Source organism: Thamnophis sirtalis, unplaced genomic scaffold (genome assembly GCF_051295495.1).
Source record: "Thamnophis sirtalis isolate CommonGarterSnake01/CBP01778 unplaced genomic scaffold, rThaSir2_p1.2 scaffold_13, whole genome shotgun sequence".
In the NCBI taxonomy this organism is placed as follows: Eukaryota; Metazoa; Chordata; class Lepidosauria; order Squamata; family Natricidae; genus Thamnophis; species Thamnophis sirtalis.
In genome coordinates this window covers 36,092,657-36,109,799 of record NW_028261393.1, presented here as the reverse complement: position 1 = coordinate 36,109,799, position 17,143 = coordinate 36,092,657, and the positions used below count along the sequence as shown (strand labels likewise).

At 45.9% G+C, this 17,143-nt stretch overlaps 1 protein-coding gene across 2 annotated transcripts in view; it reads left to right on the top strand.

The window, feature by feature from the left end:
• The window catches only part of STARD8 (StAR related lipid transfer domain containing 8), a 111,673-nt gene that overhangs the window by 81,742 nt on the left and 12,788 nt on the right, over positions 1–17,143 (top strand). For both annotated transcript variants that reach the window (XM_087727927.1, XM_087727926.1), the window contains 4 exons: positions 3,686–3,859; positions 5,195–5,354; positions 14,964–15,162; positions 16,234–16,444. In XM_087727927.1, the coding sequence (XP_087584053.1) occupies positions 3,686–3,859; positions 5,195–5,354; positions 14,964–15,162; positions 16,234–16,444 (744 nt within the window). The remainder of the gene's footprint in view (positions 1–3,685; positions 3,860–5,194; positions 5,355–14,963; positions 15,163–16,233; positions 16,445–17,143) is intronic.

Genomic DNA, 17,143 nt, shown 5'->3' with positions numbered 1-17,143 from the left:
ATGTATCCGAACTTACAACCCAAATGCTGGAGATGGGATTCTCTCGACGCTACATATTTTCATATATGGTGGACTTGCAAAAAAGTTAAGGCATTTTGGATAAAAATATGGTGGATTATGCAAAATGTTCTTAAAAAGGATAAAGTTTACCGCTCAGTTATTTTTGTTAGGTACAATTACTGATTGTACAGCTGTAGAGATTAATTTGATTTTGCACTTAATAACTGCAGCTAGATTGTTGGTGGCGCAATACTGGAAGAAGGAAAATTTGCCTACAATTCAAGAATGGACATTGAAAGTCACAAATTTTGCCGAGATGGCTAAAATATCTGCATATCTTAAGGACTACTCAAACGAGAGATATAAACGAGACTGGAAAAAATGGATCGATTATACTCAAAATAAATATGGGACTAAGAAATTCCAGATAGTTTATGATTAAGATCAGGAATTGTTTAAAGTTAGCCTCACAAGGAGGAGCTAAGCTCAATTTAAAGATGTTATCAATTTTCTATTCTTTTTTCAAATATACTTTAGACTGTTTTTGTTAAAGATTTATACCGTGTATGGGTTCTGGGAAGTCCGAGGAGGGAAGGTTGGGGGGGGGGTTGGCGGGAGGATGGGAGGGGGGGAAGTATATTAGGTTTGACGAGGGGTCTTAGATTTTAAAGTAATATGATTGCACATGTATACTGTCTTCTCTTATTTTTTCTTTAAAACTAAGATATGTTAAGTATATTGATATGGAAGCATAAATACCATCAACATAGAATGGAGTTTGCTCAGAAACTGAAATACACCAAGTGAATGAGATGAAGAGTGGGAAGCAGATGAGAGAAGAAAGATATGAAGAGAGGGATAGGAGAGAGGGTAAGGGGTGGAAGATGAGGAGAATAAGGAGGAGTGGAAAGAGGAGAGAGGAGAAGGAGAAAGGAAGGGGAAGTAGAGTAGAAAAGGATGATGGAGGGAAGAAAGGAGGTAAGGAGGGGGAGGAGAGAGTGTATATTGTCTGTACTGTTTGTTGCAAGGAGGCAAATTGCTGGGAGGCAGATATTTTTCCCTTGTTTTCCTCCCGAAAATCTAGGTGCGTCTTATACTTCAGAGCATCTTATACTCCAAAAAATACAGTAGGTATGTCTAGCCCAGTGATGGCAAACCTTTTCAGCACCAAGTGCCCAAACTGGAACGCATGTGCATGTGCGTACATCAGAGCACTGGAAACCTAAAGACCAGCTGGCTGACTCACGCATGCCTGTTTTTTGGCTGTTTGGGGGGGGGGCTGTTTTCAGGCTGGTTTGGGGGCTGAAAATGGCCCTGAAAATGGCTTGGTTTTTTTTGGCCTTTTCCAGGCTGTTTTCAAGCTGTTTTCTGGTGCTCCGGCACCAACAAAGACTAGCTAGAAACAATGTGTGCCAGAAATCAGAAGAGCAGCTGGCGACGATGTGTGTGCCCACAAAGAGGGCTCTGCGTGCCACTTCTGGCACGTGTGTCACAGGTTTGCCATCACGGGTCTAGGCTAATGTGAAGGTTTAGTGGTGACATGGTAGCTCTTCCAGTACTTGAGGGGCTCTCACAGAGAAAGGAGATGGTCAGCTTATTCTCCAAAGCATCTCAGGCAGAACAAGAAGGAACAGATGGAAGCTTAACAAAGGGAGATCCAACCTTGAACGAAGGAGAAATTGCCTGAGTGAGAGCAATTAATCAGTGGAATGGCTTCAGTCCAGAAGTTGTTGATGCTCCATCACTGGAGGTTTTCAAGAAGAACAGCCATTTGTCTGGAATAGTTATAGTGTCTCCTTGAGCCAGGGGGTTGGACTAGAAGACCCCCAAGATCCCTTCCAACTCTGTTATTCTGTTATTCTGTATTTTGTATTCTATTCTTTTCCCCGTCCTAGAACAACACACTATTTTTTCAATGTGAGGACTACTCCAGTATCATGCACCAATGATAGGCTTCTAGGTTTATTTAGTACCCTTGTGGGCTCTGAAAGTGATCCCTGTATGAGAGAGAATTGTAAGGAGAAATGTGTCCTTCAGATGAAGCATTAAAATTCAGGCTGGGTGTTTGGTGCCCTCTAGTGAGTGAGAATAGCAGAGTTTGAAGGGACCTTGGAGGTCTTCTAGTACAATGCCTTGCTGGCACAGTGATTAGAATGCATTTTAGCCATTGTCTATCCATTGCAGGATATAGGCCTCTTCTGCATGTTTTCAACCCAGACGGTCCTGAGTTTTCTTTTGCCAGTTGCGCCCGCCATACTTGCTGGTGTTGTCTCTCCATCTGGTTTGGGTCTCTTTCATGGATGCTTTTAGTCAAGGGGGATCCAGTCTATGACCGCCTTGCTTCACCTGCCCTCAGTTCTTCTTGCTATGTGACCATTTCCATTCTTTGACTCTCTTTTTTAATTATTTTTTAAACACAAATATCATCTTTGCAACATTTCCACATTGTTAAGCCTCCATTATACTCTTTTTATTCATATATGTATACATCTATCTATCTATCTATCTATCTATCTATCTATCTATCTATCTATCTATCTATCTATCTATCTATCTCTCTCTCTCTCTCTCTCTATCTATCTATCTATCTATCTATCTATTTACACATTTTCATCTACTCATATGATAATTTATACTTGTATTTTTTCTATAAATTTTATTCTTTCAATGTACTTATTTCTATACAATACATCTTATATCATTCTATGCACATATATTTCTCTTATAATTCTTATTCTGTGCTATTTTATTTGCAATCTATCTTACATTCCCCTCCCCCGCTAATTATGCGGTTTTCTGATTTCTGATCGTTTCTGATTTATTAATCTTTTTTCCCTTTATTGCTTTCTTATTCTTTGTCTCTTTCCTCTAGCCATTTGTATTATAAATTCCATACTAAGTAATACTCAGGTTCTTCTTTGTCTTTTATTTCTTTTGTAAATCTGTCCATTTCAGCGCATTCTAATACTTTTTTTATCACATTTTCTTCTGTTGGTGTATTTTTATTTTTTTCAATTTTGTGCATATGTGATTCTTGCTGCAGTTATTACATGTAATATTTTTTTTAAAAAATTCTCATAATCCCCTATAATTATTCCTAATAGAAATAGTTCTGGTTTTAGTTCTATTGGTGGCTCAGTTTTTTGACTCTCTTGATGGCATCGGATACTTCCGTTTATTCTCTAATCCATGGGCAGGTCTTTCTATCTTTTCTTGTGATGCCGAGCATGTCTCTTTCCATGGCTCTTCGTGCTCTTGTAGCAATGATGAGGTTAGTGCCCATGTTTGGGGGCCTAAGTTAGAGCAGGTAGCACATACTGATTGAAAACGTTTCTCTTCAGGCATAGGGACAGGTTGTCCTTGAAAATTATGCTTAGCTTGCTGCATGCCTGCCAACCACTTTTAACATGTTGTTCAATTTCCCGTATTGTACCACCTTTATTGTTTTCCTGTATTGTATCATGAAGAATACAGTATTGCAGGCTAATTCTGCTGACTGCCAGCAGTTCGGCAGTTCGATTCTCAACAGCTCCAGGTTGACTCAGCCTTCTATCAAAGATTGTTGGGCTCAATATACTGACTCTGTAACCCACTTAGAGAGGACTGTAAAGCACTGTGAAGTGTTATTGCTAAGCAAATATATCTCCTCATTAGATAAACAAACAGCTGCTTTTTTCCTCCCCAGGAAACTCCGCTGGCACAGCTTCCAGAACTCCCACCGGCCCAGCTTAAATTCGGCCTCATTAGAGATCAACCGCCAGTCAGCAGCTCAGCTCAGCCTCCTCCAGAAGTGCTCCCTTCTCCGCCTTACATCCATCGTGGAGAAATTCTCCATTCCCCACAAGCAGTCCTGGGCCTGGTAAGTCCATGAGACAGGAGGGTCTTCAGGCCACAGTGGATGGGTCAGCAACCAGTTGCCTCTCCTTAGGAGCTGAGGGGCAACTGAAGGGGGGTGTTGAAGAACACAGCATTGACATATCCTCCTTTTGGATGGGCTTCCGTTCCATACATGTAGGCCTCTCTCTTCCGTGTGAGGCTGCCTGTGGTTCAAGATGGCTCACAGAATTGCCAAGCGAGAAGGCACCTCAGAATTGCCAAGCGAGAAGGCACCTCTTCTTGTCTGACCCCTCCTTGAAACAGGATTAGCTGAACAATTTTAGATAGATCCAGCTTTGATTTGAAGCCCTGCATCTCATGAGACAACCTATTCCATGGATTTTTATAGTCAATATAGTCTTCAGAATATGTAAATCTACTTCTCTCTGGTGTCAACTGTTGGTTCTCTGGGCAAACACAGTAAATTCACTCCTTATTCTAAAGATTTGCTACAAATTCTCAGTTATCCTTTTGGAGACTAAACAGACCCAGATCTTTTAATAACTCCTCATAAAATGTGGTTTCCACTTTCTCTTCTCTGAACTGGTTCCAGTTGATCAGCGTCCTTTTTAGAGCGGAGCACACAATAGTCCAGTTGTTGCACAGATGTTATTTGACTCGTTCAGATCTTGACCCAGAGAATGACTAAATTATGTCCGCATGATGCACCAAATGGAGGGGCTAGTGTGTCACATGGACATGAAAACACTTAACAACAAAGGGCACAGAAAGCTCCAGAATTGTTTGAGGCCCAATTGCTCTCTTTTGGTTAGAGACGATCATTTCTCTATTCCACCAGCTGGACATGAAGAACTTTATGTGGCCCTGTCAAAATAGGACTTACTCTATTTCCTTAAGTAAGATGGGCGGCATAGACATTTCTTAAATGAATAAAATAAATAAAAGAGGAATGAGCTAATATTTCTCTAAGCCATTGTGCAGGACTGATTAACATTTAATTATAGAAATATTTAGTTACCGAAGGCAAAGTTTCACATACTTTTGCCAGAGACAAATAGGTAGCTTTGGATAATTTTCAATAAAGAAATGAATGCATTTTGTTTTTGACCAATTTATTTAACTGGGTTCTATATATTTCATTTTAAGCCTTGTGTGGAAAACAGATCCCATATTTATGCAGAAATGGGGCTCTACTGAAGTTGGGTGGCCAATATGTTTAAAAAGATAAATAACATTGAAAATGTTTTCAGCGCTACAGCTGGGGTGTCCAACCATGGCGATTTTAAGAGCTGGACTTCCACTCTCAGAATTCCCCAGCCAGATCCAGCCTCCTAAGTCACACTCTCTTCTCTGACAGGACTGTTCCCAAGTTCATGAAGAGGAACAAACTCCCAAACTACAGGGGCAAGATGGTCTTTGGAGTCCCCTTGATTGTCAGTGTCCAAAGGACAGGACAGCCCCTGCCCCAGAGCATCCAGCAGGCCATGCGCTATATCAGAAGCCGGTGCCTGGACCAGGTAAGGAAACATTCACACATAAGCCCTCATTTCTCGCTGGGCCTAAAACAACCTGGGGGGTGGGGGAGGAAGACATGAGGAGACAGATTAAACGTATTTGAATATTAGTCGTTTGGGTTGGTAGTTAGGTTGCTGGTTTCAGCTCCGAGCCTGGCAATTGAGTTGCAAACATTTCATCACCATTCGAGGAGACATTGTCAGTGCACTTTGAATTGTGCTTATCTGTCAGAACACCAGCCTTTAAATACCATTTTTTGTGTGTGATGCAAATTGGTGTGGATGTTGTTTATTCATCTACTTCTGAGACGTGGTCTGACATTGGACTGTTTGATTGGCTGGCTGTTGTTGCCAGGGCATGGTCTTTGGTTTTAAGTACCGTCTGTGTGATGTAAATTAATGCTGTTTGTTTGGCTACTTCTGAGCCTTGATCTGAGTGGTGGATGCCTTTTTTTGTTTAAATGCTGTCTTCGGCTTTGCGGTTGGCGCACTTCTTTCATTGTCAGCGCATTGACGATGTCTTCCCGAATGGTGATGAAACGCCTGGTGCACCAGTTGCGTCCCTACCTGAACCGGGAGGCCCTCACTACAGTCACTCGCGCCCTTGTGACCTCTAGACTGGACTACTGCAACGTGCTCTACATGGGGCAGCCCTTGAAGAGCATTCGGCGACTTCAGCTTGTCCAGAATGCAGCCGCGCGAGTGATCGTGGGTGTACCTCGGTTCACCCACGTAACACCTATCCTCCGCGAGCTGCACTGGCTGCCTATTGGTCTCCGGATACACTTCAAGGCGCTAGTCGTCACTTATAAAGCCCTTCATGGTATTGGACCTGGGTACTTGAGAGACCGCCTGCTGCCAATTACCTCCACCAGACCGATTAGATCCCACAGACTAGGCCTCCTCCGAATTCCATCCGCTGGCCAGTGTCGACTGGCGACTACCCGGAGGAGAGCCTTCTCTGTGGCTGCTCCGACCCTCTGGAACGAACTCCCCGTGGAGATTCGCACCCTCACCACCCTCCAGGCCTTCCGCAAAGCCCTTAAAACCTGGCTGTTCCGACAGGCCTGGGGCTAAAGAACCGTGCCCCTATCTCGAATGGTATGATTGTTGCGCTTTTAAATTATATATTGTTTTATGTTGTTGTCAAATTGTTTGTATCCCCCCTTCCCTTGTTTTGAGCTGTGAGCCGCCCTGAGTCCCCCTCAGGGGGAAAAGGGCGGCATACAAATGAAATAAACAGTTAAACAGTTAAACAATTTGCAACCCAATTGCCATACTCAGAGCTCAAACCAACAACCTAACAAGGAGACAAAGGAAGATCTAATGGAGCAGAAGCTCCCATGCAGTAGAGGAGCAGAGGTGAGTGGGAGAACAGAGGGAAGACCTGCTGATGCATATTCTGGATCCACTGAGATTTATTGATGATCCCGTCTGAAAGCTAATTTTGCACAGACAGGACCAAAGCATTGTTAAATGGGAAGATGGAAAGAGAGCAGGAAGCTGAAGAAATACGACTCTCTGTTGATATACTTGTGGTTCCCCCCCCCCTCTGTTGGGGCTCACTTCTAATTTCCTTGGCATTTCTTCTTTCTTAAGGCCTGCAGCCAGTGCTAAATAGTCCCTCGACCTATGATCACAATTGAGCCCAAGATTTTTGCTGCTAAGTGAGACAGTTGTAGGGTGGCTTTTGCCACATTTTGCTACCTTTCTTGCCACCAGTGTTGGGTGGGTTGCTGTAGGTGTTAGATTGGCGATGCGGTTGTTGAATGAATCTCAACTTCGACTTCTCAGAGGATTGCAAGGTTGGATTGTATGACCCCCCCCTGGGACACTCCAATTGTCATGGATTTGAACCTGTTTCCGGGCATCCAGGTTTTGACCATGTGACCACAGGGATGCTGGGTGTTCGTGGGTATGAAAACCGCTTGTGAGTCCTTTTTTTCTGTGCTGTTGTGGCTTTGAACACTCACTAAACTATTGTACATCAAGGACTACCTATAACACCCTTCTCATGTAAATGTATTAGCTCATTCCCGGTATGTAATTGGTTCTCTTCATACCGAGGCTGGATTCTCTAGCCTGGGTTTCAGAGTAGAATCATTGAGTTCAAATTACAAGAAAGTAGATTCAGGACTGAGAGGAAAGAAGCAACCTAGAACTAAGGAGAATTTCCCTGACAATTAGAACAATTAATCAGTGGAATGACTTGTTTTAGGTTGCTTCTCTCCTTGATTAATTGTTTCTTGTCTGGCCTTCTTATGCTTGGAAAATAGTTGGCCCTCTCTTCCAGTTAATATATTTTTATTGTTTTTACATTTAAAATAGTGCAACACAGCCAAGCCATTATGGCCATACAATCACAGTATATATACATAATCTCATCCATTAGCTGTCAGCCTACTTAATACAGTATCTATCCTTCCATCCAATCATGTTAATTACAATCTGATCAAGACTTGTCACCTTGTCTTATACTAATAATAAAATCTGTTCCAAACTTCATCATAATCTGACTCGCCTTTATTTTTTAGTTCTAGGGTGAGCCTATCTGCTTCCACACAGGCCAAAATTTTCCTAATTTTGTCTAATTCCAATGGGATACTTTCTTTTTTCCAATACTGCACATAAGTTATTCACACCACAGTTAATATTTGTATAATTAGATAGATCACATCTTTCTTATACCCCTCCTGAATTATGCCTAGGAGGAAAATTTCTGCTTTGAACAGAATTTGATCTCCCACCATTTGTTCCAACCATGATTGTATCATTTTCCAATATCTTTTTGCCTCATTGCATGTCCACCACATATGGAAAAAGGTGCCTGGTGTTTTTTTGCACTTCTAACAATTTGGGAGTTACCCCCCCCCTTTTCTTTGTGGGAGACCCTCAAATATCGGAACACAGCTATCATGTCACCCCTAGTCGTTCTTTTCACTAGATTAAACATGCCCAATTCCTGCAACCGTTCTTCGTATGTTTTACCCTCCAGTCCCCATTTCCGTTGCTCTTCTCTGCACCCTTTCCAGAATCTCAACATCTTTTTTATATTGTGGTCACCAAAACTGAATGCAGTGTTCCAATTGTGGTCTTACTAAAGCTTTAGAAAGTGAATATAAAGTGGTATTAACACTTCACCTAATCTTGATTCTATCCCTCTGTTAATGCAGCCTAGGTGTCAGCTTCTGCTTTGCTGCTGCTTCAGCAGCCATGAAACGGGAAGGGGGGGGCGTGTATGTGGGAGGGTTTTAATTGATGTGCTGGAGGACTGCTGGAGGAATGTTCTAGGATGTACCAGTCGTTGGGATTGCGCATGCGTACGTGTTTCCCGCCTGCATCAACGGCCTTCACATTCCATCTTGGCCTGTCTTTTTGAAGTTATCTCACACCTGACATTTGAAGGACTTATGATTGGACTGGAGCTTTGATCCTAAGGGGGGGGAACGGGCTTTGCTATATATCAATTGCTTTCGCGCCATATTATTCAGATTTTGCTTCACTGCTGCTCGCTTACCATTTATAATTAGTAAAAGTACTTTGGATTTCCAACCCATGGAGTCTCTTGGTTTTCTTTCCTAATTATGGAATGGAGTGGGGCGTGACAAGAAGCAAAATCTGAAAATATCCCTTTCCAGGAGATTTTACGTCTACCGAGAAGGGAAATAATGTCTTCTCCGACCAGAGAGGAGGAAGGCGCCGTTGGAGGGACGGATTCCAGTGAACTGGGACCTCCCGACCTTTCTTTACACCAGCCCAGCCCCTCTGACCGACCTTTGCACGAAGATTTATTTCAACTGCAAATTTCCAGTCAGCCTGAACCTTCCCCCCTACCCCGTTGGTCAACTTCAGTGGGGCAAAGAGAAATAGAGACAAGCTGGAATGCTGGACTCACCCAAAGACCACCTCAACAAACTTCGCTGGAGCCAGGGGCCGTGAGTAAACCTCAGGCGGGTGAGTTCCATGAATATTGGAGCCAAAGAGGCGATGAAGCAGAATGGAGAAATTATCAGCACCAGGGCCCCGTGAGAAGACCCCAGCGGAGTGAGTTACCTGATTATTGGAGTCAAACATTTTTGGAGGACAGGAGGGGGGAGGAGGAAAGAGACTGGAGAAATTGGCAACGTTACCCACGCCAGGATTCTCCCCCACCCCCCCCTCGGCCTGTATCACCCCCTGCGGCTAGAGGTTTCGCTGATCAAAGAGCACCTCCACCCCAGGCTCCCCCCCGAAGACATCGTATGGCTAAGATCCCTCCTTTGCCTGTGCGTTTTAATGGGGCTTCTGCTAGCCTCGCCTCCTTTCTTATGCAGGTTTTTAACTACATGGAGATTTATGGCCGGGACTTTGAATCTGACATTTTAAGGGTCGGAATGGTCCTTTTGTCTTTGGATGGTGAGGCGGCTGCGTGGTCGACTGCTTTGCATATGTCTGGTTCTCCCCTCTTGGGGAATTTCAACCGTTTTATGGCAGCTTTCCGTCGACGTTTTGATGACCCGTTGACTGAGAAGCGAAACAAATTGAAGTTTTTAACTTTTGACCAAGACGACAGGCCTGTCGCCGAATACATCCAGGAATTTCAATGTCTGTCTCAGTACATGAGAGGCTGGGGGGAGGATGCGATGCTGGACAGATTTGCTGAAGGCTTAAACCCTGAAATTTATCAACAATGTGTTAATCGTAACCTGCCGAGACGCTTAATCACTTGGTTTGAGCATGCTGCTGACGCTGAGCTTGACTTAATTCGTCTGCGCTATGCCACTGAAGAAAAAAGGAAGCGGAAAGAAAGGGCTGCCAAGGCCCTCCCCCCTCCTGCTACTCAAGCGCTTTCCAAACGCCGAGGCGACGCGAGAGAGCCCCCTTCTGGCTCCTCCAGACCTTTAACATGTTTTCGCTGTGGCAAGCTTGGGCATACCGCCCCCCTCTGTCGGGCGAAATCACCCCTCTCCGCCCAACCCCCTGCCAGACGTGAGGAGAAGCCTGCAAGAGGCTCTGAGAAGAAAAAGAGGGAAACAGCTTTCGCTGGAGAAACCAACCCCCCTCCTCTTGCCCAACCATTGAAGGATGACGCGGATGCTAACTCCTCTTCTTCTGATGACTCAGATGACGACGCTTCACCTCGCTGGGTGAGTTCAAACAAGGGGCCCCTTCTACTCCCTATTGAATTAAAAGTTCCTCCTGAGGGAACACCTGCCACCCTCCTAGCATTACTGGATTCCGGCTGTTCCCGGTCCATGATCAATCCAGCCATGGTTGAGAAATTAGGCCTCAAATTGCGCACTTTGAAAACCCCTATTGTTTTTTGCCAGATAGACGGATCGATTGCAGGGGGGGGGCCCGCCCATTTTTTTACTGAGCCTTTGGAAATGACAATGGGTACCCACACTGAATTAATCTCTTTTGTGGTCGCACCTGGCATGCACAGACCACTTATTTTAGGCATCCCATGGCTCCGGAAATGGAACCCTCACATAAATTGGCGGACAGGCCGCTTGCGTATTCGCTCCAAAGTGCCTCCAGTGGGGGAGGGCTCTCCAACCCAGCCTGACGTCACTAACGTTCCTGAAGTGGCCGCTAGGGGGCAGGAGAGGATTGCAGGAGAGGAGAAAATTCCGAAAGAATATTTGGATCTCAAGGAAGTCTTCAGCGAGCAATCTTCGGACATTCTACCCCCCCACAGGCCTACTGATTGCTCCATTGACATTTTGCCCGGGGTCAAACTCCCAAAGCCCCGCATTTACTCCATGTCACCCAGGGAAATGGAGGAGATGCGTTCTTTCATTGACAAAAATTTGAAAAGTGGTTTCATTGAACCGGCCCGACCCAAGGTGGCGGCCCCTGTGCTATTTCGTGAGAAGAAAGATGGGTCTCTTCGTTTATGTTGTGACTTTAGAAATCTTAACGCCATCTGTTCTCAAAACCTCTACCCACTGCCCTTGATGAAGGACTTATTGGCACAATTGGGGAAGGGACACATCTTCACAAAATTGGACCTGCGAGAAGCTTACTATAGAGTACGCATCAAGGAAGGGGACGAATGGAAGACCGCGTTCAACTGCCCTCTTGGTTGTTTCCAGTTCCGGGTTATGCCTTTTGGCCTACAGGGGGCTCCTGCTGTATTCATGCAATTTATTAATGAGATCCTACACGACCACCTCTATAAGGGCGTTATCGTATATCTGGACGATATCCTCATTTATACCCGCACTTACGACCACCACGTCAATCTGGTGCGCACTGTTTTGAAAAAACTCCGTGCTGCCAACCTGTATGCCAAGTTGTCTAAGTGTGAGTTTCACCAAGCTACTATTGACTATCTGGGCTATCGTATCTCCCCTGATGGCGTTGAAATGGACCCTGAAAAAGTGAAGGCGGTCACTGAATGGGACGCTCCCAAAACTCGTAAACAGTTGCAACAGTTTTTGGGTTTCGCTAATTTCTACCGTCAATTTATTCCCTCTTTTGCCGACATTGCTCTGCCCATTACTAATTTGCTCAAAACTAAAGGCGACCCGAAACCAAAACCCAGTAAGCCTTTGGACTGGACCATGGAATGCCAGGCGGCATTCGAAAAGCTTAAACGCCTTTTTGCAGCTGAACCAGTTCTTAAACATCCTGATCTCGACCAGCCGTTCGTTGTCCAGGCGGATGCTAGTGATGTCGCCGTTGGGGCTGTTCTGCTACAAGCCAATGACCAAGGTAACTTGCAACCTTGCGCGTACACCTCACGTAAACTCACTGACACGGAACGGCGCTGGGCGGTCTGGGAGAAAGAGGCTTTTGCAGTCCGTTGGGCCCTCGCTACTTGGCGCCACTTCCTTGAAGGCTCTAAGCACCCATTTGAAGTGTGGACTGACCACAAGAATTTAGAAGCGTTGCGCACACCGCGCCGTCTCTCCCCGAAGCAGATGCGTTGGGCCCAATATTTTAACCGTTTCAATTTCACTCTAAAGTATATCCCGGGCGGAAGGAACTTCATGGCCGATGCTTTGTCCCGGTTACCTCAGTATAATTGTTCCAAACTGAGTATCGTCCAACCGCTCTTGGCAGCTCCGGTGCTCACACGTCAACAGACCAAGGCTCAAAAGGACATGCCTCACGATCTGCTTTCTGACCTCAAAGCAGCTCTTCCTCAAGACGACTGGTTCCTGAACCATCGGGACGAGTGCACCATGAGGGACGATCTACCGTGGATTGGTGCTAAATTATACATCCCCGCTTCCTTACGTCTTGTGGTCCTTCGTCGCGCGCATGACTCCAGGATGGCGGGTCATTTTGGGTTCGTCAAAACTTTGCACCTCGTGAAGAGACAATTCTGGTGGCCCTCTTTAAAAAAGGACATTGAACTTTATGTTTCCAGTTGCCCGGTTTGCGCTACCGCCAAAAAGCCACCGGGGAAACCACACGGACTTCTGCAGTCTGTCGCCCGCCCGATTGCCCCGTGGAAGGAGATTTCTATGGACTTTATTGTGGAGCTTCCAGAGAGCCAAGGGCACACCGTCATCTGGGTGGTTACTGATTTGTTCTCCAAGCAAGTTCACTTCGTGCCTTGCCACAAGATTCCTTCCGCCAAGGCGTTGGCTAAATTATTCCTTTCTCACATATACCGCTTGCATGGGGTCCCCGACCGTATTATCTCCGATCGTGGGGTCCAATTCACATCTAAATTTTGGAAGGAGTTCCTCACGCGCATTGGCTCCGCCCAGGGCCTTAGCTCCGCCTACCATCCTCAGACTAATGGCGGCTGTGAACGTACTAATTCCGTTCTTGAACAATATTTACGTTGTTTCATCAATTATCAACAGGACGATTGGGTGGACTTGTTGCCGCATGCTGAAGTGGCTTATAACAATTCGGTTCACTCCAGCACGGGTTTCACCCCTTTCCGGGTCGTTTACGGCCAGGATTTTGTTCCTATCCCCGAACTGCCTACGGCCCAGCCTCAGGTTCCTTCCGTTGCAGACTGGAGTGAACGTCTCAGTCGCCTTTGGCCCCTCACTCTTTCCACCTTGGACGCTGCCCATAAGGCTCATAAGAAGCAGGCTGATAAAAAACGCTCTCAGCCTTATGAGTACCACGTTGGAGATTTGGTGTATTTGTCCACAAAATTCTTGCATACTACACAAAAGTCGAAGAAATTGGGTCCCAAGTATGTTGGCCCTTTCCCAATTGTGAAGGTTATCAATCCTGTTTCTGTTCGTTTGCAATTGCCCAAACATCTCGACCGGGTCCATCCGGTGTTCCATATCAACCTCATTAAACCAGTTCGAGTCTCCGACCTACGGCCCGCGGATGACCCTCCACCTGCTCCGTTACTTATTGATGGCGACCGTCATTTTGAAGTCCGGGACATTCTGGATTCCCGTCGCCACCGTAATCGCATCCAATACCTTGTGGCTTGGAAACATTTTCCCCCCTCCCACACGGAATGGGTTGATAAGTCCCACGTTCGTGCCCCCCGCTTACTGCGGAAATTTTATGCTTCTTATCCCGACAAGCCTTGACTTTTCTCCTTTTCCTCTCTTGTTTGTTTGTTATTTGTCTGTCTTGTTTGTTTGTTTGTTTTTTCTTCCAGGCCTGACAGCCTTTTTTCCGGGGGACGGCCGGATGTCAGCTTCTGCTTTGCTGCTGCTTCAGCTGCCATGAAACGGGAAGGGGGAGGCGTGTATGTGGGAGGGTTTTAATTGATGTGCTGGAGGACTGCTGGAGGAATGTTCTAGGATGTACCAGTCGTTGGGATTGCGCATGCGTACGTGTTTCCCGCCTGCATCAACGGCCTTCACATTCCATCTTGGCCTGTCTTTTTGAAGTTATCTCACACCTGACATTTGAAGGACTTATGATTGGACTGGAGCTTTGATCCTAAGGGGGGGGAACGGGCTTTGCTATATATCAATTGCTTTCGCGCCATATTATTCAGATTTTGCTTCACTGCTGCTCGCTTACCATTTATAATTAGTAAAAGTACTTTGGATTTCCAACCCATGGAGTCTCTTGGTTTTCTTTCCTAATTATGGAATGGAGTGGGGCGTGACACTAGGACTGTATTGGCTTGTCTGGCAGCTGCTATACACGGCTGGCTCATATTTAAGTGTTTGACTACTAGGATTCCAAGATTTCTCTATCATTTATTTCTATTAAGCTATTTTGTACCTGTACATTTCATTTTTCGTGGACAATCACTTAGATATGAGCCAACAGTTTGTGTCAGCAGCTCCATCACTGCAGGCTTTTAAGAAGAGACTGCCACTTGCCTGAAATGGGTCTCCTGTTTGAGCAGGGAGTTGGACTAGAAGACCTCCAAAGTCCCTTCCAACATTGTTGTTCTGTTAAGTAAGACCTTACTTTTCCCTTCCTTTTAAATGTCATTTTATTCAATAGGATCGAGTGTTCAAATGTTTCAAGATCCTTCTGGATCTTGAGCCTATCTTCTGGAGCTTTGGACTCACCCAAGTTCCCTTCTGAGGTGAAGCTGCCATTTAATCAGCTGGGATTTGGAGCACATTGGTTGAGTTGCACATATTCTGTGGCTCCACTATCTGGTAGCCTCCTGTGCACAGAAGCTCTTACATCCGGAGTTGTCCACCTGCCTGATATCTCTTTCCTGCACAGGTTGGCATTTTTCGCAAATCTGGTGTAAAGTCCCGGATCCAGAACCTCAGGCAGATGAGTGAAGCCTCTCCTGATTATGTGAATTATGAAGGGCAATCAGCCTATGATGTGGCTGACCTGTTGAAGCAGTACTTCCGCGATCTGCCAGAGCCGGTCTTCACCGCCAAGCTAACAGAGACATTTCTGCAGATATACCAGTGTGAGTAGGGGCGGTGTTGGGGGGGAGGAGGAGGGAGAGGAGAAGCAGGAGACCCATGATTTGGAATTTTAGCTGACTACCTATTGGGCTGGAGGCAGTATTGTCTATGAGAAAATAATCTTGGCTAAACGGTTGCTCCATATCTCATAGGGAGATATTGGAGCAACCCCAACCCCCTCCCTCCTGGGCACTACCTTAAAGGGACAGGCTGCAGAAGCTCTGCTGTGAATGGAGGGAGAAACATTCCAATTGGATGGGTGGGTCAAGCAGCCGGTAGGGCTGAGTGAGCGGCTGGAAGACGTGAGCAGCGACCGGGTGACCAGGCGGGTGTTGGCTTTTCGTTACCGGTTTTACTTATTTATTATTATTATTTATTTATTTTATTAATAAGATTTATAGGCCGCCCAATCCCCAGGGACTCTGGGCGGCTTACAACAAAGAGAAAAAAGAAATAATTTTAAAAAAAATTGAACTGATGCCAATTGTTCCTGCTGGTTTGGCTGAACCGGGCCAAACTGGGAGATTTCACTCCTCCCTCACACCTAGATATATGCAATTGGACCCCTCTTGTTGATCATAGGGCCAAAAGGCAGGTGGGGCTCTGGCTTGTATATCATCTCTTTCCTCCGTTCTTTAGCTCTGGTGCTGCTAGTTTTACTACACCAACAGCTGGGGAAAGCATGGTCATCCCACAGATGGATTCAGTGGATGAGTTTTGCCCACCTCACTAGAAACCCCCCACCCCTGTTGGTTTGTTGGTTGAATATCAAAATGTATGAAGAATTGGAAGCAGCTTTTTTTATTTCCAAGATATACTTGGTAGAGTGAAAGATCTGCCAATAAGCTGGGCACAATCTCAGCAACCAGAGATAGAAACAGAAATGAGATTTCTTCTCATGGGGAGGGATGGGAAGTCCTCCGTCTGGATCTGAAGAGCATAGCAGGATTCAGCAGGGCCGGACTGGACGGTGTCCCCTGCAGAGTCCAATGTGATGCTAGCAAGTTCCCGCTGCTGTTCGTCTTTAGTGCCCCAGAGCGCAGATACTGATGTTTGTTTCTCGAACTTTCCAGTTGTGGCGAAAGAGCAGAGGCTGCAAGCTGTCCAGGCCGCCATCATGTTAATGCCGGATGAGAACCGGGAGGTTTTGCAGACGCTGCTCTATTTTCTCAGCGATGTTGCCTCTTCCGAGGAGAACCAGATGACGGTGGGGAACCTGGCCGTGTGCTTAGCCCCCTCCATTTTTCACCTCAACGTCTCCAAGAAAGAGAGCACTTCTCCAAGGTGAGGTGATATCTCCCAGCGGCAGGTCAGATCCCTTGGCTCTTTGTTGCCTGATGCTCAAACCCCAGGTGGATGGCGCTTGAGAGATTGACTACTTCAGAACTGCAGCAGGTTTTTATCAAAGTTTTACAAAAACATAAGGAAGGAGGGTGGGAGGGAAGGAAGGAGGGAAGAAGATAGGGGGAGGGGAGGGAGGGAAGGAAGGAAACTTTCCATTTCCTTTGCAGCCCGTGCATGCGTACTTACCGCCCGTGACACTTTAGCTGCTCAGTGGAGCATCATGCAGGAGCCGTACGCTCCATGTCCTTGCGTAGAAGCCCTGATTGGCTTAAATAAAATTAAGGTGGGTGGGTGGGCCCCCTGCAGCACCATACTGGAACAGTACCTGATGCTCCCAGCAGGCACCGGTACGCCCATAGTGGGGCATACCAGTCATATCCCACCACTGGGCCACTCCAACCCCAGCCACCCAAGGTCAAACACAACCCTGATGCAGCCCTCAATGAAATCAAGTTCGACACCCCAGATGTAGTAGAAGCAGTGGCGGATAACATTTCTCGTGTTGCATTATCGCATGTGGATTTCCCACAGCAAATTATCCCATGATCAGACCAGGATGGCTGTCAGACCTGGAAGCTGCACCCATATGGCTGTGGCGAGTTAGACCCTCATTCTCCATTGTTGCTGTTTGGAAAGCAG